Genomic DNA, 23,222 nt, shown 5'->3' on the forward strand with positions numbered 1-23,222 from the left:
TTTCGACAGGGGCTTAAAGGTCTTTCTGCACGTTCATCTTACACTAGCGCATGCTTTTTTTCTTTTTAGTCTCCTGCTGCTTACGCATGTTCCGTTGCTTTCCATCTACGTGTCTTTTTCTTTCCCTTCTCTTCCTCTACTGAGAGGTCACTTTGCGCACTGGCTCGTTTGTAGAAGCAGCAGCCACATGACAATGCAATTGCCAGCAGTTTCGTTACACTTGTGCAGTATAATAGGTGTACAAATAAATGCATTTTAGGTAATGCAAACAATTACGTACTTGCATGGCATGTCGAAATCAATAAAAAAATTCGAAAGTGATTGAATAGAAAATAAGTAATAACAGAATTTAATCGCTGGCCTTCGGTTCAAGATCAAAGTGTAGTATCTTTTCCGGCAAATACTGCAAGCAAAGACCCTATGTGGGGGCGACCCCACAAATAAGACCTTGGTCAATGTAGGGGCAACCCTTCATACTAATTGTCACTATTCAGCTCCCCTACTCCCCGGGGAGTTGGTCCCCATTTCCCCTTCACTCCTCACATTAAAAATCGGCCTTGTGCCTAATTTGCTCGGTGGGGGAGCAAATAAATACCTGTTCTTCAGATGCTGCACTTTAATTTCTTGTTCTTTGTCAGTGGAGGAGAAATCCTTCACGACTGAGACAATTTTTATTCCTTTTCTCCACATTAAAAAACGACCCCGGTGTCTAACTCTGTCCCGTGGGGAGGCATTGTAAATAGGAACATGCTGTTACACTTTAAGAATGTCACGCATCATTACATTTCAAACCTCTCAGACCCACACGCTATCTGATACAGTCACAAAGGAACAAATAAATGGAAAGAAATAAAAATCCGACGCTGCATTTATTCGTGGTTCTTCCAAAACAACACATTTGCTTTTTTAAAAGTTTTCATCACTTTGCGCTTTCTCGGCACGAAACTTGCTTCTCTCGAATATGTGGTGTATTTTTTCTCTCCTTTTCTTGTGAAGCAAACTCGCGCACATTTGCTACTTTGCATACATGCATTAACAGTCGCTGCTGATCTTCTCATGAGCCCATATGCGCTGTTACATATGTTGAAGACTTAAAATCCAGGGGAGATAACTGCAGTATGGTTTTGACAAAATATTAAAATCCATCATTTCAAAATAGATCTAGTAGGTCTACTCAACCTTTTTTCATCATTTTTGGAATTTCGACACATTTTTTTTTACGAAAAATGCATTTTTTTTTTAAATTCCAAATTTGCATAGAATGCAAAAAATGGCCTTGAAAATGAGTGATCATTTTACATTGATGGAATGATAAAAGTGTTGCCCTAGAAAACAACTTGGCAGCTTTTTTTTTTTTTTTTAACGATTTTAAAAAGCTTCATTGGACAAAATCAATTCAGGTCGCTTGATTATGTAGTAGAGCTGACATCTATTCAATGTAGCCGCCTTTGGCCTCAATTACCGCCTTCATACGGGTCCAGAACTGAAAGCATGCCTTTTACACAAGCGCCAGTGGGAGCTTGGCAAATACTCTGCGGATGGTAGCAATCAGGTGTTGTGGGAGGTCATGTTGGTGATGTTCTTGACGTATGACCAAACAAAGTAGTCCAATGGATTTAGAGAGGGGGAGGAAGAGGGGCCAGTGAGAGAAAGGTACAAAGTCCTGCTGCCACACCCATGGTCAGCCAGCAGCTACCTGATTGCACAAGGGGATCACCACTCTTCAGCACATCCAGGTACACTTTGGTGTTGACTTTCAAGCTGACGTCAAAGATGTGAGGTGGCATGATGTGGCCCTCACTTGAAACCACACACACACAGAAAAAAAACAAAAAAACAAAAAAAAAAAAACATAACCGTGGCCGGAAACTTTGTTTTCATCATCCTGGGCACGTCTGTTATTCGTGGCAATCCAGCAATGCATTTTGAAGATGCTGGCAATGTTCTTGTTGTCATAACTTGGGTCGGTAGAGAGCATGTGTTGTATAGTGGTGCATCTCCGATCTCGCTCGTCGAACGTTGTGTTACTTTCAGACATGATAGAGAGCTCCTATCGTTCCTGGGATTTGTACACAATTGGCAAACAAGTATGTAACAAAAAAAAACAAAAAAAAAAAAAAAACTTCAAACAGAAATGGAATCATGTCTTTTCTGTGGGGATATGGGGGGGGGGGACAATTTTATCATTCCACCCTGTATATAAAACCACTCTAAAATTATTGTAGCTTTAGTTTTATTTTTTCCACCAAGTTTTTCAGGGTGTTTGTACATAATTTTTTTTTTCTTGTTTTTGGAGGGTGGGAGGGAATAAAAAAAAAAACAACAAAAACACACACACACTTCTCATTGTGATTTTTTTTTTTTTAACCCATTTAAAGCTGATATTCCCTTTTGGGAACATTGCTAAACGACCCACCACTTGTTTAATAAGAATCACGTAAAATGTTTTATTAATTAACAAAACGTCTAAAGGCATCATTTTTACCATCATTTGAAATTTTTTTTTTTCTTTTTTTTTTTTTTTATTAGATGTTGGTGTTTTTGAATAAATTGAACATGTTAGTAGTTATATCAATGGTTATTTACCACATATAATTTGCACGATTTTGAGGAATGTTGATTTAGATTTTTTTGTTTTGAACATCAAAATTTAATGCCTTCCAATAAAATTGGAGAAAAAAATTCTTTTTAAATTGGATTTATGACATTCTAACATGCAAATCAACAAAATTTCAAATTTAAGCAAAAGAAAATACCCCTGGCTGTAAATGGGTTAAAAATAAAAGAATAGAAAAAAAAAAAAAAACAGGAATAGGTAGTACAAAAACGAAAACGAAATTTCTCCAGTCAACACGTATCCAAATATATTTCTGACATCAACAAATTCTTTTAGTCTATAAATATGGCTAAAACCAAGAAAAGTACCCTCATTATCGAATCTCGCCTCCCAATTGTTTCACGACAGCCTTTTCAATATTTGCATGTACCAAATTAACCTCCTCCTGGGAGAGCGTCTTTTCAAGATGCCGATAGACGATACGGTAGCAGTGGCTGCGTCGCTTCGTCTTTGTGTGAAAGTAATCATCAATAATATACACCTGTTCAACCATACTTCCACCGATATCACGGACGAGGGAATAGAAATCATTTTCTTCATAATTCACTGGTATCCAGAAGGAAATGTCATTTGTACACTGCGGATACTGACTGATGGGCTGTGGAGGAAAAAGAAAAAAATTTTTTTTTTTTTTTTTAAATCACAAAAAAGGAAATTATTAAAAAATAAACTGTACATGGAAAAAGAATCAAGTCAATTTGAAAACATGAAAATTTTGTTTTACGGCATATCAACCTTTTTCGGGTTATTTAACGTCGAATCCAGTTATTTTGGAAATAATATTCATGTTGCACCCAATTTTTTTGTAAAAGGTTTTTATTCTTCAACCATTTTGTATCTTCAATTGTTAGTTTGTAGTGTTTGGTTTGGTTGTTTTGTAGCGGATTTTATTGTTTTTGTTCCCTGCCCTGCAGAACATGAATAAGTTTTGCATGGTTACAGTATTAATATTTGGTACATTTTAAGGAAATCAGTCAGGAAGTAAGGGAGATAGAAAGAGAAATGGGAAATGAGAAGGGGAAAAGGGGAGAAAAGGTGGGTTGTTTTTGTAGAACATAATTAAGTTTTGCAAAAGGAAACAAATTCCTAATGAACCGCCACCTCAAGTAAACACTTCAATAAATCTCCACACTAACGTACTGTACTTGCAATAACCCTTATCCCCGAGTGGCTTCCGGGCCTAGATAAGTGGTGACCACTGTGTTAAGAAAAAAAAAAAAAAAAAAAAGGAAGTAGAAAAACAAAAAGCATCAATGTTAGGTGCATTTCATCTCAGGAAACCAATATCTTCTGACAGCCTGATCTAGTAGCACCAGTCAATCAATTTAGCAAAATAAATCTATACTAATAAGGGGGGGGGCGTAAAATGATACTTTAATCTGTCCAGATTTCATATATATATATATATATATATATATTATAGTGTGATTTCAACAAAAAAAAAAAAAAAGAAAAAACATTTAGGTGCCATCAGCTAGATTCGAAACCTAAACTGTCGCATTCAAAACTGGTGATGTTACCACTGTACCAACGTGCCATGGATATAAACCAATTAAAAATTTATTAAACTAAGATGAATGTACTAAATGTTAACGATTTTGCAATTTTTACGCATTTTTGACCCCCTTAAAACTATTTTAACCGGCTAAAGACTCATAAAAGAACAGTCCATAAAAAATCCAATCATTTGAGGCCCCTAGCGCTGCTCTGCGACTTTTAGTTTTCGGAGGAGATAGTGTTTGAAAATATGGAGACAGACAAACAGCCGTTTATATATTAGACGAATAAAACAGATGAGTGTGTATTTTTTTTTTTTTTCTTCCTTTGAAGATTGTAATGCTGGGTATGGGGCAGCCAAACCAGCTGCCAACATTGCCCCGCTTTTTTATTGAAACCAACCGAGAGCTCTTTTTAGTATCCTCGCTGTTCCCTTAAGTGTAATTGTCTGGATTTCTTTTGCATTTGGTTCACCAAGAATATTAGTTAGGTAGGACTTCAGGTTCTTCTTCATAAGTGCGTGTGTGTGTGTGTGTGTGTGTGTGTGTGTGTGTGTGTGTGTGTGTGACCGATAAATTCTTAAACTATTGAGCACATGACACTGAAATTAAGAAATAGTAATAATCAATTTATATTCAGATCTGACTGTTTTGATTCGACTATAAATCCGGCAGTCAATCAATCGAGAACCACATCACTCTTTCTAAAAACATAAGATATTAACTGATATATACTCGAGAGTCAAGATAATGAAAAGATCATAGCCCTAGTAATCATACACCAAGGATAGTTTATAACGAGAAAAATCTTTGTTTGGATGGATGAATAACATGTACAGAAGTCAGCTAGGTGAATTGCAAAATGTTCATTTCAATTATCCGTCATTTAATTTTCATAACTCATCCGTCATTTGATTTTCATAACTCATCCGTCATTTGATTTTCATAACTCATCCGTCATTTGATTTTCATAACTCATCCGTCATTTGATTTTCATAACTCATCCGTCATTTGATTTCATAACTCATCCGTCATTTAATTCTATAACTTTTATAATGATGAAACACAGCTGGATCACTGTTTTGAGGTTTCGATTCTAGTTGATGGTATTCAAGTCATTTTTTTTTTTTTTACTTTTGAAATCAGTATTATATATATTAGGTACAATATAATATTCAATAGAGAATTGGTTTTGTAATAATACCAAATCTGTGTGAATTTAAATATATTTAAATGTATTTTATGACTTTGCAAAGTTTTTATGCTTCAACTTCATTTATTCATGATTGTTTTTACTTTTGGCTTTGCAGAACATGATTGAGTTTTGCAAAGGGAAAGGGAAAAGCGGTAACAAATGTTTGGTGCATTTTAGGTCAGGAAACCAGTATCTTTGGACTGCCTGATCCATATGTGTGTGGAGAGACAACAGCACAAAAAAAAAATAAATAATTTTCTAAACAACTCCAATCAGTTCTAAAGAAAATAAAAATTAAGAGAAAAAAACGGTAAGGAAACCGGGAGCCATCTATATATCCCTACATATAAAAAATGAACTCATTTTTCCCCTCTGATTTTGACCTTAATAGGATTAAAAATCAAGACATTTCATGCAAATGTAATACGCACAAACTGCAGCACAATATCTGAGGTGTGTTATCGGCCTATTACCTATCCACTTCCTCGATAATCGTAGATTCCTATATTCTATCTGCTGAGACTTCACAGCCAAACTCGGTTACGATCAATGGAAGTGGTAAAATATTTTCTCTCTAATAAATTTCTCCTTCCCCCGCCACCACTTAACACCGTTGCAGGATCGCCCACAAGAGACAGTTACGAAGGAACACCGGTTTGGGTTTTCTTTACTTCGTAGTTGCTTAAAAAAACTGGAATGGAATTGTAATTCTACTGAGTGAAACGCACAATGGAGTTAATCGAATCGAAGGGTTATTTATGCCATTTTTTTTTTCGCTTTGTTTTTTTTGTTTCTTTGTTTTTCTGAACACGTCCATTTTTTTCCCCAGATTTATGCTTTTTGTTTTTCTGATTTCTTTTTTAAAGAAGTTTTACGTTTGTTCGATGTTTTTTTTTTTTTGGTTTTTGCCGATTTTTTAAAGTTTAACATCGTTTTTATTTTAACATTGAAACAGTGTTATTACTCCGCTTATTCTTTACTTTACCCCCCCCCTCCCCCTTACATACACACCTCCAAACAACCGGGCAACACCGGTACCCCTGCTAGTATATATATATATAAAGGGCAAAATGTGTGTATGTGTGTGTGTTTGTATGTTTTGCAAAAACTTTCGACATGCAACCGATCCCCACAAGATCGGTATCGTTTTCAAGCTCAACTCTTCGGACAACAAATATCGAAAAATTGGCCAAAAACATTAATAGCTGGACAGTTTTTAAAATTTTTTTTTTTACAAGGAGGGGTTGGTTTTTGCTTCAACATTTTCCCAAAGTCATCGTCTCAGTTGGACTGACTATGCTTAATTTCAATGCTCAGGACTTCCAGTTGCGCCGTGGAGACATCAGCTAAGATGTCGTGCTTTTTTTTTTTTTTTTAAACTTTTTTTTTTCTCCTTTGCGTTACAGGTTCAAGCCTGCCTACCTGCTTACTACCATTTTTTTTTTTTTTTGCTGATGGCATCCAAGTTCCGTTTTTTTTTGTTTATTTTCACGACTGGTCAACATTACCTCCGGCCCCATTGTCACAATAGTACTCTTGCAATGGATCGGGCGGCAATTATCGGTGTCAGCCGAGCGCGTCGTAACAGACGCAGACTAATGAAAAAAAACGAAAAAAATACAAATAATCAAAAATAACAAAAAAAAAAAACTACCTTGAAAAATGAAAATATGTTTATTTCATTTTAGTATTTAATTTTCTTTTTTTTGCAAAATATTTATCAACAGAAAGTTTATTTGGTTTTTTTTCCACCAAGAAAAGATTTTTTTTTAACCGTACAATTGTTAGGTGTAAGTTCAAGTTTTTTTTTTTTTGTTTTGTTTTCTTTTTGTAACCGTATTTTTTAATTTTTAATTTTTTATTTTCAAGACTTGTTGTTCAATCAAGTTCTTCTGGCGGCACTGTCCATTTGTACATCTCCAGGAGAAACCATCCTTTACACACAATCTTTTTTAAAGTAAACAGTTGTGTTTACAATTTTTGCACCTCATTTTGGGGGACAGCAATTTCTTCTCCTGACAATATGAGATCGTCTGCATCGATATTTTCATTTCTTTTTCTAACATGTATAGATTTATTTTCTTGCCTGTCATTTATTACCCTGGACGAGCCTGACTTACAGAGTACGACAGGGAAACCAACTCGTGGATGGCATCTTGGAAGTGGTCTGGCGATCAACCACGAATATTTTTACGGAACTGACTATCAGAGTACTCGCCTCCAATGAGGCTCCGGGGGAAGTATGAAGAACTGCAGCCTTGCATCAACAATGGCTGGTTGCTTCCATAGCCGGAGGATGAGCTCAGGCCTCCTCAAGGATTGATTCCCCTGATGGCCGTCTTAGAAGCTAGCAAACAGAAGATCCGACCTGTCATGGACTACTGTGAGCTTAATGAACATGTCGACCTGTACATGGCAGGGGCGAATATTTGTGCGCTTAAATTAAGGGAGTGACAGCAGCAAGGGTTGGACGTGGCAATTCTGGACTTGCGCAGGGCCTATCTGCAGATACGCATTGAAAAAGAGCTGTGGCCATTTCAGACTGTGGAAATTAAAGGAACTTGCTATTGTCTGACGAGGCTAGGGTTCGGTCTCAACGTGGCACCAGGCATTATGACAGCAATTATGCACGCGACCCGGCAACAGGATGAGGCTGTGCGCCAGGCAACATCGTCTTACATCTTGATATTGTAAATGAGATCCTCATGTCTGCCCAGTCGGTCACAGAGCACTTAGAAAACTTTGGACTGACATGCAAGGAACCAGAGCATTTGCGAGATGGGGCAAAAGTACTTTGTCTGCGCGTGAGCGGTAGAAAAGAGGGGCTCTACTGGAGAAGAGATGGTGACGTTTCACAAGTCCCATCCAACATCACTCGTCAGCATTTTTTCTGTTTGTGGAAAGCTGGTGGGCCACTTCCCTATGTGCGGTTGGCTCAGGACGGCAGTGGTGGCCATAAAACGTCGTGTCACACCCGTATCATTGGGATAGGACAATAAAGTGCATGTTGCATGCTAACGGAAACTGTGGCTAGGGTGACTCGTGATGATCCTGTGCGAGGGAACTGGTGCGTTAACGGGAACGAGTTCACAGTCTGGGGGGACGCTAGTTCATTAGTCCTTGGAGTTGCCCTTGCGGTTGATGATGGCATTATCGAAGATGCCTGTTGGCTTCATCCAGAGAATGATTCTAGGCACATAAACCTGGCCGAACTTGATGCCACATTGAAAGGAGTTACCCTAGCGCTTCAGTGGCAAGCCAGGGTACTACATATTATCACGGACTCTGCGTGCACTCATCGGTAGATAACCGATGCATTGACTGGAAGAGCATGACTAACTCGACGGGCAGCAAGTGAGATGTTGATATGGAGACGGCTCACCACCCTGATCGATACAATCAAAGAGACGTAACTGTGATCAGGTATGCAAGCAACAGAGCAGATGCGCTGACACGAGTACAACAACGGTGGCTGCTGGTTGATGCCCGGGGAGGTTCAAAGACACTGCAACAGTCATGTGCAGCCGTCGCGTGTAATATGGATGCGCATCATATCAGTAAGATTCATCGGCAATGCGGACACCCAGGGGTTAAGCGGACACTATATTTTAGAGATGGTTAATCCAGAAGTAAGAAGGGCAGATGTCAAGAGAGCAGTGGAAAGTTGCGAGGCATGTCAATCAACTGACCCGACTCCGATACAGTGGATAAAAGAGCAATTGGGAGTGAGCGGCACGTGGCAGAGAGTGGGCATGGATATCACACATTACGGTGGCAATCACTTCCTCGCTCTCATCAATTGTGGACCAATGCACTTTGAGGTCTGGATACCACTCGGGCGCCAGGACTCCTACATTATTCGCCAGCTGTCATCTGTGTTCTTTGAAAGAGGCGTGCCCAAAGAAGTGCTGACAGACAATGATCCAGTCTTCTGCAGCCGGCAGGTCAGGCAGTTCCTGAAGATGTGGGGAGCACGGCTGCGATGTGCTTATGTGCCATCATCTGGCAGCAGTATTGCTGAGAGGAGCCATCGCAGCATCAAAAGATTGTGGCTAGGAAGCAGTGAACCATCTCAGAAGGTGTATATCGGTACAACATCACGATGAAGGATGGCGTCTTTCCAGGAACAGCGCCTGCAAGCGCCATATACGAATACCGAGTCCGAGAAAAGTGAATCTACCCCAACAGAGAAGTCACCAACGAGGAAGGACGGGAGTCGTACGCACCAGGGGACCCTGTCTGGGTGAAGCCGCCAGGAATCTGGTGCACTCATAGATATACAGGGAGCCAAGTGACCGATGTGGTGAGTCAGCAATCAGTCATGGTTAAATGTGCTCCATCATGCTAGGGACCTGAGGCCGGCAACACAGCTGCAACCACCACTGAACGAAGGTCTGAGGCCAGTGGTCATTGCTCTGGTTTATACCATTCTCATCAAGCAGCGAATCCGATATTAGTAGCCTCTCAGGGGAGGCAGTGTTCTTCGACCCTCAGACTGCAGATGAGAGCACAAGTGAGCAAGAAGCCTGCACAGTCCCCCCCCCTTTCGAAAAAGCACCCGACGGAAGAGAGCACCACCTCCCTGCCATCTCTGTGATCATGAGATCAGAGGGGGATTTAGGGAAAATAGAAACGAACATACAAACGGGCTACCTGTTAAGCACCCACGTGTCTGCCTGTCATGCGCGTTGGACAGGAAAAAGAGAAACCAAAATGCCGTCTGCGATATTTAATAGAAACAGTCTTATGTGATCTCGCAAGATTCACGTGGGTGAATGTAATATAAAGCAGGTTGCTTAGAGTGGGTCAGTTTTAGCTATACAGACGGTGAACAGGTGACGTTACAAGACAGATGCTTACTCAGTGTATTGGGACGAGTGAAGGAGATTCTATTTCAACAGCAATGCTGCTAAATATTAACTAGTTCATTGTGTTCCTGTTGTATTTGTGTTGCATTAATGTCCTTTACATTTAAATAACAATTTTCCAATGTGCTGAATTTCTTTTTGCTGCTTCAATTTGAAGTTTTTTTTTGTTTTTTTTTAATTGACGTGAACACTAGAATATTCAATTAAAAGTCAAATATGAACAGGTAAAATTGTAGGAGAATAACAGGCCAATCAAATGAGGTATCGTTTGTTTAAACAGTTACATTAAATTTAGCTTAAATTTGCAGTTTTTGAAAAAAAGTTACAAGTGCGGACTTTCTTTTTGCCACCTGGGTATCTATGGAACAAGGGGAGATAACCGAAAGGTAACTTGCAGCAGCAATTTAAGCAGAATTTTTTCTTTCTGAATTTAAAAAAAGTTCAGAACTCGCATGTCTGAATGAAATGTTATCTACTTTAAATGATAAATCGAATATTTTTTCGTTTGCGTTAAAACTATCAAATATTTTTTCGTTTGCGTTAAAATTATCAAATATTTTTTCGTTTGCGTTAAAATTATCAAATATTTTTTCGTTTGCGTTAAAACTATCAAATATTTTTTCGTTTGCGTTAAAACTATCAAATATTTTTTCGTTTGCGTTAAAACTATCAAATATTTTTTCGTTTGCGTTAAAACTATCAAATATTTTTTCGTTTGCGTTAAAACTATCAAATATTTTTTCGTTTGCGTTAAAACTATCAAATATATAAAATATTCTTATTACTTGTTTTCTTATAGACAGAAAATTTTAAATCCATTTTACTAATAACGTATCCAAATCGGTGGAGGTAATTACAAAAAATATCTCCATGTTTGAAAAGTTCTGAACCGAAATTGAAAAAAAATACTGCGGTCCGGGCCCCAGAGAGTTTAAGGAAGGGATTCATTTAAAAGAAAAAAAAAAATGACAATTAGAAATGATTTATGGTAGGATAAAAAAAAGGAAGTTGGTTTGATGACAGTTTGCGGCTCTGAGCAAAGTGGGCAGAGCTTTTAGCAGATTTGATTGAGAGGAGTCAACTTCAAATGAATAACAGTGACGGCCTTGACAGACAAACTAATTCAATTGGGTTTTAGTTGACACAGTTGAACTTAAGATGTGGACGTTAACATCTGGAGGCTTGTTTTTCGTAATATCACACACACTGATTTTTTTTTTTTTTTTTTTTTTTTTTTTTTTTACATGGGTGTCACCGCTTATCAAGGCCCAAAGGCCACTCGAGGATAAGGGTTAATAGGTATACATTAGTCATTGTGATTTTAGCATAGTAAACAGTGGGAATTTTGTAACTTGTTCACATTGGACTTTTTCTTTTTTTTTCTTTTTTCATAGGCATCAACACATTATCAAGGCCAAGAGGCCACTCAAGGATAAGGGTTAAAGAGTGTACAGTAGAAATTGGACAATATAATAATCATTAGTAATGAAAATTTGGTAAATTTGATAACTTATATGGAACGGCTCATCAAGAACTTATTTACGTTAGACTTGAAGACAACCATATTGTAGTCAGCCGGAAAGCAGGAAAACGGAAGACAATTCCACAGGCGTGCAGTTCTAATAAAAAAGCTTTGTTCATGGAATCTACGTTTAGGTTTAGGCACAGATAAATGTGCCGGTGTTGTTTTTTTATGCTTGTAAACCAGTATTTGCACCCTTGGTGATTGCCAAGACAGCACAGCTAGAATTGGAAAAGATGAAGACAAATAGAAAATCATGGCACACATAAAAGTGATGTGGGTCGACGAATTTATAGATTCCATTTATTTTCATTAAGGATATTAACAATCTAAAAGTGCTCCGACTCTACCAAAGGAAATCGGGGTGGGGGTGGGGGGATAACCAAGTCAAACTAAGAGTTTATATCAATGGAGTTTACCTTGTATTCAATGGGAATGTATGGATCATCCACTTGAAATTGCGATAAAAATCCTGTGTCCTGGCTCCAGAAGAGCCGGATGTCTTTGATTTTGTAGAGAATCATCGCCAGACGTTCAAGTCCCAAACCCAAAGCCCAGCCAACACGACTGTCCGTTCCAGCTAAAAAAGAAACAAATTAAAAAAATTATTTAAAGAGGGAAAGTTACTTTCAATTCTTTGGATTATTCAGATGCTCGTTCTCAATGTTTCAGCTGCATCAAGTGTTTTTTTATTGGTGAACAGTGGAAAAACCTTTGTTATTTCTTTTTCAACAAACCGTCATTAGGATTCAAAATGTTTATAAAATGAAAAAGTCCATATCTATTTGAAAAACAAGACAAATTAATGATATACGTATTGAAATTATAATACAAAATGTGTTTTACAAACAAAGTGTGTTTGCAGCTTAATTAAAAAGACGTTTATTGTCATCACATGTGAAGTCACTTTTAATGTTTGACACGTATCGTTTATCTCCCCTTGTTTCTCGAGTTGCGGGGATTATCTCCACTCTTGTTGGGTTGTCTTTCACAGACAAAAACAAAGTTCAAAAAAAGAAAAAAAAAAAAGCCTTTGAATTTATCCCCCAAAATTAATGATGAACAATTACATTGCCTGATTAACTAGGACAAAAATAGATGCACCCTTAATGAGATGTAGGGAGGGGAAGATAAATGAACCCTTAATGAGGTGAGGGGGAGGGAGATAGATAAACCCTTAATGAGGGGGAGGGAGATAAACCCTTAATGAGGGGGAGGGAGATAGATAAACCCTTAATGAGGGGGAGAGAGATAGATAAACCCTTAATGAGGTGAGGGGGAGGGTTGGTTGGTTGTTTTTGTTTTATGGCATATCAACCCTTTTTGGGTTATTTAATGCCGAATCCAAAGATTTAAGAAAAAACATTTTTAATAGAATATATTTGTTGTTTTCACGTCTGTTTCTATTCAACCCATAGTTGGGATCCTAACAGGTACTACCACTCCGGGTCAGAGTGGACCTGGGAGCAATGGTAATTAAAGGGTGGCTCCACACTCCCCAAAGCCCGCAAGCTGGGGCCTCACCATCGGATATAGTTTAAGGTCATATTCAGGACCCCCATTGAGGGACTTTTACCCTCTGCAGGGAGGCAGTCAGAGTATTCTAATGCCTCACCGACAGAGCCAAGGGGGAGGGAAATAGATAAACCCTTGATGAGGTGGGGAGAGAAGATAGATGAACCCTTAATGAGGTGGGGGTGGGGGAAGATAGATGAACTCTTAATGAGATAGAGGTAAAGGAAAATAGATGAATCCCTAATGTGATAGGTCTGGGGGGTACAGAAGAAGTTAACCCCTGTGACGGAGGATAAACCCCTAATGTGAGGGGGAAGGGAGTAATCCCCTAACATAAGGAACGGGGGGGGGGGCTTACATTGGCTATTTTTACTATTATACCTTTTAATATTTCATCCATAATCAAAATAAAGCGAATTTCAATTTTATTTCCCCTACCATTGTGCAAAATTTCCTGTTCCATAATTCCGCAGCCAAGAACTTCTAACCATTCTCCCTGATACTTGATCTCCATTTCCCAAGATGGATGAGTGAATGGAAACGTTGTCTCTGTCCATCGGACTTCAATGTCTGAAAGAAAACAAAAATTTTATTCAAACTAGAAGCCATATATCGAAATGAGAAATTCTTTAGCAAAATTTTTTTAATTTTAAAAAAAGAAAAAGTAAAGCCACCTTATTTCTTATAACATTGAAAAAAAATTTCTTTTTGTTTTCCTTTTGTGACGGTCTTAGATACGTGTTGGATCCGAGTGTTAAAATGTAAAAACAGTTTAAGATTTAACGATTACATTACAGCAACTACTGTCATGGACGTGTCAGAAGCAGAGAGAAGTAACAGACTTCCTCCACACAGAAAAATTGAACGATCAACATAAAATGGAGTTTGCTGAACGTTTACAAAGCCGATGCATTTGATATCAGCACAGTAAGGAGATGAGCTCGTCGATTTCAGAGGGTGACAGATGCGAGTAACAAAGTGCGCTCTGGACTTTTAAGACCGAAGCATCAAAAAAAGGCTGGAAAAATTGTATTGAGAATAGTGGCGACTATGTAGAAAAATAATTTCTGGAGCACAAAACATTCTAATAGTACCACTCCCGTTTTTTGTAGTTTTTCAACGTTTTTGAGTTTAAAAAATAGGAGGCGATACTTTTAAAACGACCGTCATCTAAACACCTGTGCTTAAATGTATAAGAGTCAGATACGTCGGAAAATGGAGTATTGCTACTACATCTGGCCAGGAGTTGCTCGGCGTGCTTTATCCAGCCTTGATAAAGTTGGAAACCAGCTTCAAAACCTAGTAGAGGATGCAGTTTCTCTTCCCTGCAACCTCTTTCCCACAGAAGAGACATTGCGAGCAGTTTAAAATCATGATACCTGAAAAAAATAATAAAAAATAGTTCTATTTTAAAAAAATATCTAAAAACGATCTGTAGAAGAATCTCTTTCTATATAAGAGCCAGGAACGTCCAAGGATGGAGTACTGTTGCCACATCTGGGCAGGAGCTGCTAGAAAGGACTTATCCTGCTTTGATGGAGTTCAAAATAGACTTCGTAGCCTTGTGGGGGGATGTTCTTTTCCCTTCCCTGCAACCTCTTTCTCATATAAGAGATGTTGCGAGTTTGTCTCTGCTTTATCGTTATTTTCATGGCAGGTGCTCGGCTGAGCTCTATTCTATGGTCTCTTCCCTCCCCTCGCCAAACTTTCACAAGAAACACCAGTCTAGCAGAAAACACTACCACTAATTTCCCCCACTCTTTATCTGTGCCTAAACCTAAACGTAGATTCCATGAGCAAAGCTTCTTTCTTAGAACTGCATGCCTATGGAATTGTCTTCCGTTTTCTGCTTTCCAGCTGACTACAATATGGTTGTCTTCAAGTCTAACGTAAACAAGTTTTTGATCAGCCGTTCCATATAAGTTAACAAATTTACCGAATCTCCATTACTAACGGTTACTATATTGTCCCATTTCTACTGTAAACTCTTTAATCCTTAGCCTCTTGGCCTTGATAAGTGGTGATGCTATGTAAAAAAAAAAAAAAAAAAAAAAAAAAGTAGGGGTTGCAAGCCTCCTCTTTCTAAAACCTTTAACCCTAACAATAACGCTAAGTCCAAGTGGCAAGCTCCTCACTAAACAAAGTCCTTTGGTAAGCTACATATAAGTGAATGAAAAAAAAAAAAAAAAAAAAAAACAGATCTTGCCTTGAAGAAAAGTGCACCATTTATCACCTATAAAAAAATTAGTCAACTGTGCTAAAACGCTAGAATGGTCTCAAAATGGTGAATTATTTTACAATTTTACATTAAGTTTATGTGAAAATAACCCCCACTCTAAATTCTAAAATTGTTTTTGTTTCTATCAAGTCTTCAGAGTGTTGACACATAATTTTCCTTAACTCTATCATTAACCCAAAGTCAGAGTGGCAACCTCCCCATCCTCTTATAATTACACAAAGACCCTCTTAAAACCACACAATCGTCTTTAGAAAAAAAAAAAAGTGCACAGGATCTCCCATAGAAGAAGAAAATGGTTAACTGCCCTAAAACACTAGAATGGCTCAAAATGGGGAATCATTTTACATTAAATTCTAAAATAATACTTGCTTATCTTTCATTAAACTTTTTCAAGGTATTCACATGTAATTACCTCCAAAGGTAAAATTGCATATTTTGGAAGGTATTAATTAATCTACAATAATACCAAAGAAATGTTGCAATATATTTATTTTTAAACAGTCCTAGATTTCGATTTCAGTTATTTGTACATCGAATGCATTACAATTCAGCTTTGAATTCTCTAACTTCGTTTCTTTTAATGGATACATGGCATTTTTAAGGAATTGCAGCATATTTATGTGCATTTACTGCAGATTATTTGGAAACCATTAATTTCTGGAGATTTTCAGTAGCAGATTCTAATTCCTAACAAAAAATACACTTATGGTAAATTTCATTGCTTAATCTTCTGTTTTAACAAAAGTATAGCATTTTTACTGAAAAGGTAGTGTAAAAAAAATGTGACAAAACGCATATGATCTTAAAGAGAAAAATATCTAACTGTGTGAGGCACAAAAATAGTTAAAACTTCCTTAATTTTAATTTGATTTTAAAAGATTCTTTCGTAGCTCATCAAGCTCATTCTATAGATACCAATATTGAAATATTTGAAGCCATTTCAATTTTTTTTCATGTGTATTGCTACATTTATTAACCCTTCTTGGCCTTTTGGCCAAGATAAAAGTGTAGTATCTGTTTTTCAGATGCAGCACTTCCATTTCTCGTTCTCTTTCGGTGAAGGAGAAATCCTTCACGACTGAGACAATTTTTATTTTTGTACCTTTTCTCCACGTTAAAAAACGACCCTGGTGTCTAACTCTGTCCCCGTGGGGAGGCATTGTAAATAGGTACTTTTAATAACTGTTATTCTTGAGTTGTCTTTGGGCCTTGATAAATGGCGACTCCCAAAAATAAAAAAGAAAATGATAAAAAAATTTTTAATTTTATTTACCTGTGCCGAACAAATGAATGGCCAGTTGTAATAAACATTTCTTTAAATCTTCTTCAAGTTTGTTGACGGCATCCATCGTATGCCAGGCTTGTTTCCCAGACGTGCGTTCACCATTCTCGAAAAGGCAGCAATTGGTCAAACCAGGAAATAACTGAGATGGAACACAAAAGAAATCTATACTTCTATAAATTTGGAGATTTTTTTGTGTATTGATATTCATATGAAAATAAACCGTATTTTCTATTTATTTAAAAAGAAAATACAACTTTCTTATATATGGGTTGTGCAATTGCATTCACTAGCAAAAGATCTAGCTAATTTGCATATTCTTTTAAACATTCATTTTAATTAATTTCCTATTAGTTTTTTTATTTTCTTATGGGATGATAATCTTTAGTTAACTATTACGTGGAATTACATTAATGCAGATATTCTACATTATTTATACTTGCATAATATTTATAGTAAACACAAACCTCTTTCTATATATATATATATATATATATATATATTAGATATAAAAAAAAAAATAAAAATTACAATAAGTTTACCAAGGTAATCAAAATGGTAAACTTAAAATATATCATAAATATTAAAGAGTTAATATTTACAAGTAAAGTAATCTCAACCAGATGTAAAAGCTCAATAAAACCGAAAAGGAAATAGAGCTTATAATATGAACAAATGATTAATAAAACATGTTAAAAGAATCTTGAAAAAGAGTTAAAAACATATTTAATTTTAAAAAAGGAAGCACAAGATAAGTGGATAGTCCTCAATCCACGGAGTTTCGAAGAAATACTCTCCTTCTCATCAGAGGGCAGGAATTAGCAAAATGCGGGATCGGATTTTGCATGTAAAAGTATTTAATGAAACTACAAGTAAGTCACAGATCTTACTTGGTAAAAAAAAGGGTGAGGTAAGGGGAATAGGAGGTAAAAGAAAAATGATAAAAAGATTTCACATGAATGGATAGTCCGGTGAAGGGTATGCAAAATCCGATCCCGCATTTTGCTAATTCCTGCCCTCTGATGAGAAGGAGAGTATTTCTTCGAAACTCCGCGGATTGAGGACTATCCACTTATCTTGTGCTTCCTTTTTTAAAATTAAATATGTTTTTAACTCTTTTTCAAGATGTCTTTTAACATGTTTTATTAATCATTTGTTCATATTATAAGCTCTATATATATATATATATATATATATATATATATATATATATATATTGGTTTCAAAAAGTTTGACCTACCAAACTGCTATGTCAGTTTTTGGTCTACAGACATGAAACTTAACATACAGGGTATTCAAACCCATGCTAAACTATATTTGGGTTTTAGCCGGTGAAAATCGTGCAAAAGTGTGAAAATTTAAATGGAATTGGCCAGGTGAAGGTTGAATGACAGCATTACAAATATACATGCGTAACGTAATGTTCATGTTTTAATGTTTAGCCTTGCAAATGTGTCTTCATAGCTCAGGCATTAATGTCAAAGGAAAAAGTAAATTGGAAGCTAAACGTTTTGGCTTCATTTCTCAGTGGCACACGAGTCATTTTTTTTTTTTTTTTTTTTTTACTTTTTAATTCATTACTATATATATTAAGTCCAATATCTCTATCTCTACAATTATATAAATGCAACTTTGTGTGTGTGAATTCTTTATAGACTCCAAAATGGCTGAACAGATTTTCTTGAAAAATTGACAGAACTTAAGTGTATATATGTCTGAGAGCGATCTTAGCTAAGTTTTGTCTCTGAATACCCCCGATAATCAAAACCATTATTTTAATTTATCTATCATCAGTAAAGCCATTTTTTCTATGTCGTCACTTAGCAACAATGATAGAACAATGACCCATGAAAATTCTACTGTGGGTAAGTTGAAAGCGTGTTTCATTTTTTTTTTTTGCATGACATCCCGCATGTAAATTTCTTAATGTTTTTTTTTCGTTAACTGGAAAGAAGTTTATATGAAATAATTTTATAAAAGAAACAGTAGGTTCTCTGAAGTGCAACATAGAATAACATATGTTTTGGACTAATTTACAGCATGGAGGCATGTGAAGCTTCCCCTCCCCCGGGCGATTTCACGGATTTCAATGACAATAGAAATATAGGAGTGTGAAATATTCGTTGATCATCATTCAATTCCGGGCAACGTCAGGTCTCCCTGCTAATAATTTAATACGAAATCTGCATTAATCAAAATATCATATTTAAGCATATTTTATGACCAGCCAATATCGGGTGGCCTGCTAGTAAATAAAACTTGAAAAAATTTGGAATAAAAATAAAAAAGCAAATGTCAACAAAACCAACATCAAGGATTTTTCAATAAAGAAAAAAAAAAAAAAAAAAATTGCTATAAAAATAGAATTTAATTTAACATTACTAGCAGCAGCAGTCTCATAACACATATGCAAATGACTGAGCCAGTCACAGCGGAGAAAGAGAAGGGAAAGAAAAGCATAGAAAAAAACGAAAAAAAAAAAAAAAAAAAAATGCACCACATGGCAAGGACCGGAGAAGAAATTGTATGTGGGGGAAGTTTATGTGTGGCCCGTGGTGGCAAGAAACTTAACTATATAAATCATGACGTAAAACAAAATGCATTTCATTTTAACTGAAAACGCAGAATCGAATTTCCTCCCTTTTTGTTTTCCTTTGTGACCGTCTCAGATACGTATTGCATCCGTGTCAAAATGTAACAATACCGTTTATGATTTAATGACTAGATTACAGCAACTCCTGTCATGGACATGTATCGGAAGCAGAAACAGTTGAAAGAAAGAAAAAAAATAAAACCAACAAGGATTTATTTTTCAATAAAATAAAAAAAATAAAACCAACATCAAGGATTTTTTTTTCAATTAAAAAAAAAAAAAAATTTCTATAAAAACAGAAAAAAAAAAAAAATGTCAGTTTTCAATTAATTTAAAAATATCTTGTTGCAGGAAGACCTATGTCTTTGCAATGTACTGGGGAAAATTCAGAATAACAACCCTTAAAAGTAAATTTTTTTTTCTGGTTTAAGTTTCAAGGATTTCTTGCTTCAATTCCACGCTATAATTTAAGGAGAATAAAAAATGGATCTCGAGTTTATTTTTTGCCACATCACTTTCGCTTCCTTTATTATATTATTTTTATTTTAGCCAAAATCTTTGATGAACCAGCTTTTAAGTCGTGTCCTCTCAGTCAGCATTTTGGTGCCGGAGTGAAGAGAAGATCCCAAGGGAAGTCATAATGGCCATGAAGGAAATTATAGGCCAAAATTAGGCACTCCAGCGAAAGAAAGTTCAATCGCTACAGACTGGTCTTGTAAGGAAGGTTACGAAAACCTTACACTGACTGGGGTCGCCAGCCTCTGCACTCATTCCAAATGCTCAAGGTCACGAACAAGGTATAGAGATGACATCTGGATACCAGACTCCAACACGGGTGGACATACATAGGGAGATAATAAAATAAAAGAAATAAAACTAAGGAAAAAATTTTTAAATCTTTCGATTACATTTATTTAAAAATACTCGCAGGATACACCAGTTTGTGTTATTTTTTAATATCTATGAAAAACACAAAATGTTTCCATGAATTGAAATAGCAAGAAAAATGAATGTGTTCTCTCAAATGTAAGCACAAAATGTTTCCAGAAATTGAAATAGCAAGAAAAATGAATGTGTTCTCTCAAATGCAAACACAAAATGTTTTCATGAATTAAAATAGCAAGAAAAATGAAGAGTTCATTACATAAACATTATCTTTCAATCTGATTCATCTTCAAGGAAAACTGAGATACAACTACACCATACCCTCACAGTCAGGAGAGTACTGGGAGGGGGGGGGGGAGAGAAATAAGTTAGCAACTAGAAATTATGAACACTTCAGCAATATTTGGGTGAAAAAAATACCCCATGGAACTAATGTAGGGTTAAAAAAAAAACCCAAAAAAACTGAAAGTTCATATGAAAGACGTATTTAAGCAATTAATTCTTATTTTAGTCATGTAAATTATTTCATGTTGAAAATTGCCAACTTCCTATTTCAAAACAGGAAGCCATTACCAAGTATACTATTTCTATTTAAACAGTAAATCTACCTACCGTTGATTCTGTGAATAGTCGAACGCCCTCGATCTGATGAAAAACTGGGTAGTGTGTGCGGTCGATGGCGTCCCTTCGATAAACGTCCCCGATCACAAGAAAAGCATCCAGTCCCGCACGTACCATGTCACTTTGGTGGGCAGACGTGTGTGCTCGAAGCATCAAGTTGGAGTTGATATAATAACTGTCGGTTGGTTTCCGACTCACATGATCAGGCGGAACTAAGAGGCTATCAAAGTTTTGGCGCAGGTTGACTACGGGGCTTAAGTTATCGTAAACAGAGAATAATGGATTACCACGCGGGTTTCTGGCGTAGCCGTAGAAAAAGTCCTGTATTCGTCGGCGGATCAAATTCAGCGGATGATGTTTTTGATTATGAAGGTTTTGTCCAATTTTTGACAAAATGGCTGGAGACACGTTTGTCATGGAATCCGTTTCGTAGGTCTTTCCAAAAATCTCAAGTCTTTCTCTAGAATTCTTTGAATCATTGCTGACCGGTTTGGAACTTGAAAAACAATACGATGTGCAGAAGGGAATGAATTTCCTTCGGTTCACAGAAAGCACGACGGATGAAAACCTAGTGGAGAGAAAAAAAGAAATTTTTTAATAAAAAATTTCGTACTTGAGCATCCTTTGAACAAGATGTAACTTAGTGTTCGCTCGGTTTTCCCCACAACATGTCAACAGCTCGGGTTTAGCTGCTGTCTGACATAACATGGCGATCAATCGATCACAACACCTCCCGAGTTTCAACTTCACGTGCATAAGCACGCCCGAGCAGCAGACCAGAATTTGGATACCAATTGGAAGAGAAAAAAAAAAAAAAAAAATATCCAATTTTTTTTTTTTTTTTTTTTTTTTTTTTTTACACATGCAAGTCAGGAAAAGTATAAAAAAAAAAAATTGACTATCTTGGCACAAGAGCTCCAGACATCAGATGCCATACTTAACTTTTTTGTCAACAGTGGAAACTAATTGCAAAATCGATAAAATGTGCAACCTGCGTCGACGAGTGCATCCTAGCAAAAAGAGAGAGCATTACCGACAGCTTTGGTTGGAGATGTGGGAATGTTTAATGTAGACGGTGGACAGCAATCTGGACCTTCTTCGCAAAAATCACAGCTGAAAATTGAGTATATTATCAAACAGATATACCTGTGGGCGTTAGAGAATAGCAATAAAAACCTCCAGTGGCGCACACTATAGTCGATTGGAAGAATTTCCTGCAAGACATTTGCTGGGATTATTTTCTCAGGAATCCCCAGCAGATAGGAAGCCAAGGCAATACGGTAGAGATAGAGGAGTGTTTTCAACTGAAACATAATGTTGGCAGACTACTCACACCGGTCTTTTTTTCTTTTTTCTTTTTTTTTACACGGTGGTCACCACTTATCAAGGCCCGGAAGCCACTCAGGGATAATGGTCATTGCAAGTACAGTACGTTAGTGTGGAGATTTAATGAAGTGTTTACTTAAGAGGGCAGTTCATTAGGAATTTGTTAACGTTGGACTTGAAGACATCCAAGTTGGAGTCAGGTGGGAAGCAGGCAGACGGAACAGAGTTCCACAGGCGTGCAGTTCTAAGAAAGAAGCTTTGTTCATAGAATCTGGGTCCCCGATGGATATGGCCGTACTGATAAAGAGGGGTTTTTGGTAAGCATAAACCAACCAAAATGCAAAGACCCTAACTACTACTAAAAAAAAAAAAAAAAAAAAAAACATTCTGCCGGAGAAATGCAGGCAACTACGAATCATGTGGAGCGGATGTGGAAGGGCGGCCAAACAGCGCAACAAACAAGAATGCAGAATCAGTCCGGAGCTTTTGGACACCTCACTTTTAGAGTTTATGTGGAGACAAAAAAATTTGGTAGCAATCTGTTGGTCTCCATATTAACTCACATCACCGAAAGCTACCCAATTGGTGAAGAGCTTCCTTAGGAAATATCCGTGGCATTTTGGAAAGGGGGGGGGGATTTTTTTCCATAGTTATTGAAAATTACGGTAGGTTTGTTTTTTTTTCTGATGTTTCTATATTTTAAAGTTTGCTATTCTTCTACGTAGCATTGTTATGATTTCATTGGCAACGCTTGGCATAATTCGCCTGTTGACGTCATGTTCCAAAGAAAGCCGACCGGATGCCGATTAAGGTCTGGTTCTAAGGCTGCACAAGTACTAAACATTAAAAAAAAAATAAATAAATAAAAAAAAAAAATAAAAAAAAAAGAAAATCACAATTTAAAGATTTCATTAATTCAGAAGTAAAAACGCACATTTATGGTCAGACTCTTCAATCAGTACACACGCACTGCATTGAAATTTACTACCAAAAAGGCATGAATTTTCCTGGTCAGTAAATATAAGAAAAGGGGGGGGGTACAAATCTAACTGCCACCAAATCA

At 36.7% G+C, this 23,222-nt stretch overlaps 1 protein-coding gene and 1 pseudogene across 5 annotated transcripts in view; one reads left to right on the forward strand and one right to left on the reverse strand.

Annotated features, from left to right (window-relative positions):
* Nucleotides 1-2,838: 2,838 nt before the first annotated feature.
* Nucleotides 2,839-23,222, reverse strand: part of LOC145243561 (phenylalanine--tRNA ligase, mitochondrial-like) — an 81,047-nt gene continuing 60,663 nt past the window's right edge. For all 5 annotated transcript variants that reach the window (XM_080106541.1, XM_080106539.1, XM_080106540.1 and 2 more), the window contains exons 2-6: nucleotides 20,825-21,401; nucleotides 16,726-16,876; nucleotides 13,652-13,783; nucleotides 12,118-12,278; nucleotides 2,839-3,215 (exon numbers count right to left, since the gene is read on the reverse strand). In XM_080106541.1, coding sequence (XP_079962667.1) covers nucleotides 2,931-3,215; nucleotides 12,118-12,278; nucleotides 13,652-13,783; nucleotides 16,726-16,876; nucleotides 20,825-21,250 — 1,155 coding nt within the window. In that variant the 5' untranslated portion in view covers nucleotides 21,251-21,401 and the 3' untranslated portion in view covers nucleotides 2,839-2,930. The remainder of the gene's footprint in view (nucleotides 3,216-12,117; nucleotides 12,279-13,651; nucleotides 13,784-16,725; nucleotides 16,877-20,824; nucleotides 21,402-23,222) is intronic.
* On the forward strand, nucleotides 16,427-16,559 carry LOC145244171 (U2 spliceosomal RNA; annotated as a pseudogene).

The sequence above is a fragment of the Euprymna scolopes genome, chromosome 22 (assembly GCF_053919585.1).
Source record: "Euprymna scolopes isolate OS-2025 chromosome 22, ASM5391958v1, whole genome shotgun sequence".
NCBI lineage: Eukaryota > Metazoa > Mollusca > Cephalopoda > Sepiida > Sepiolidae > Euprymna > Euprymna scolopes.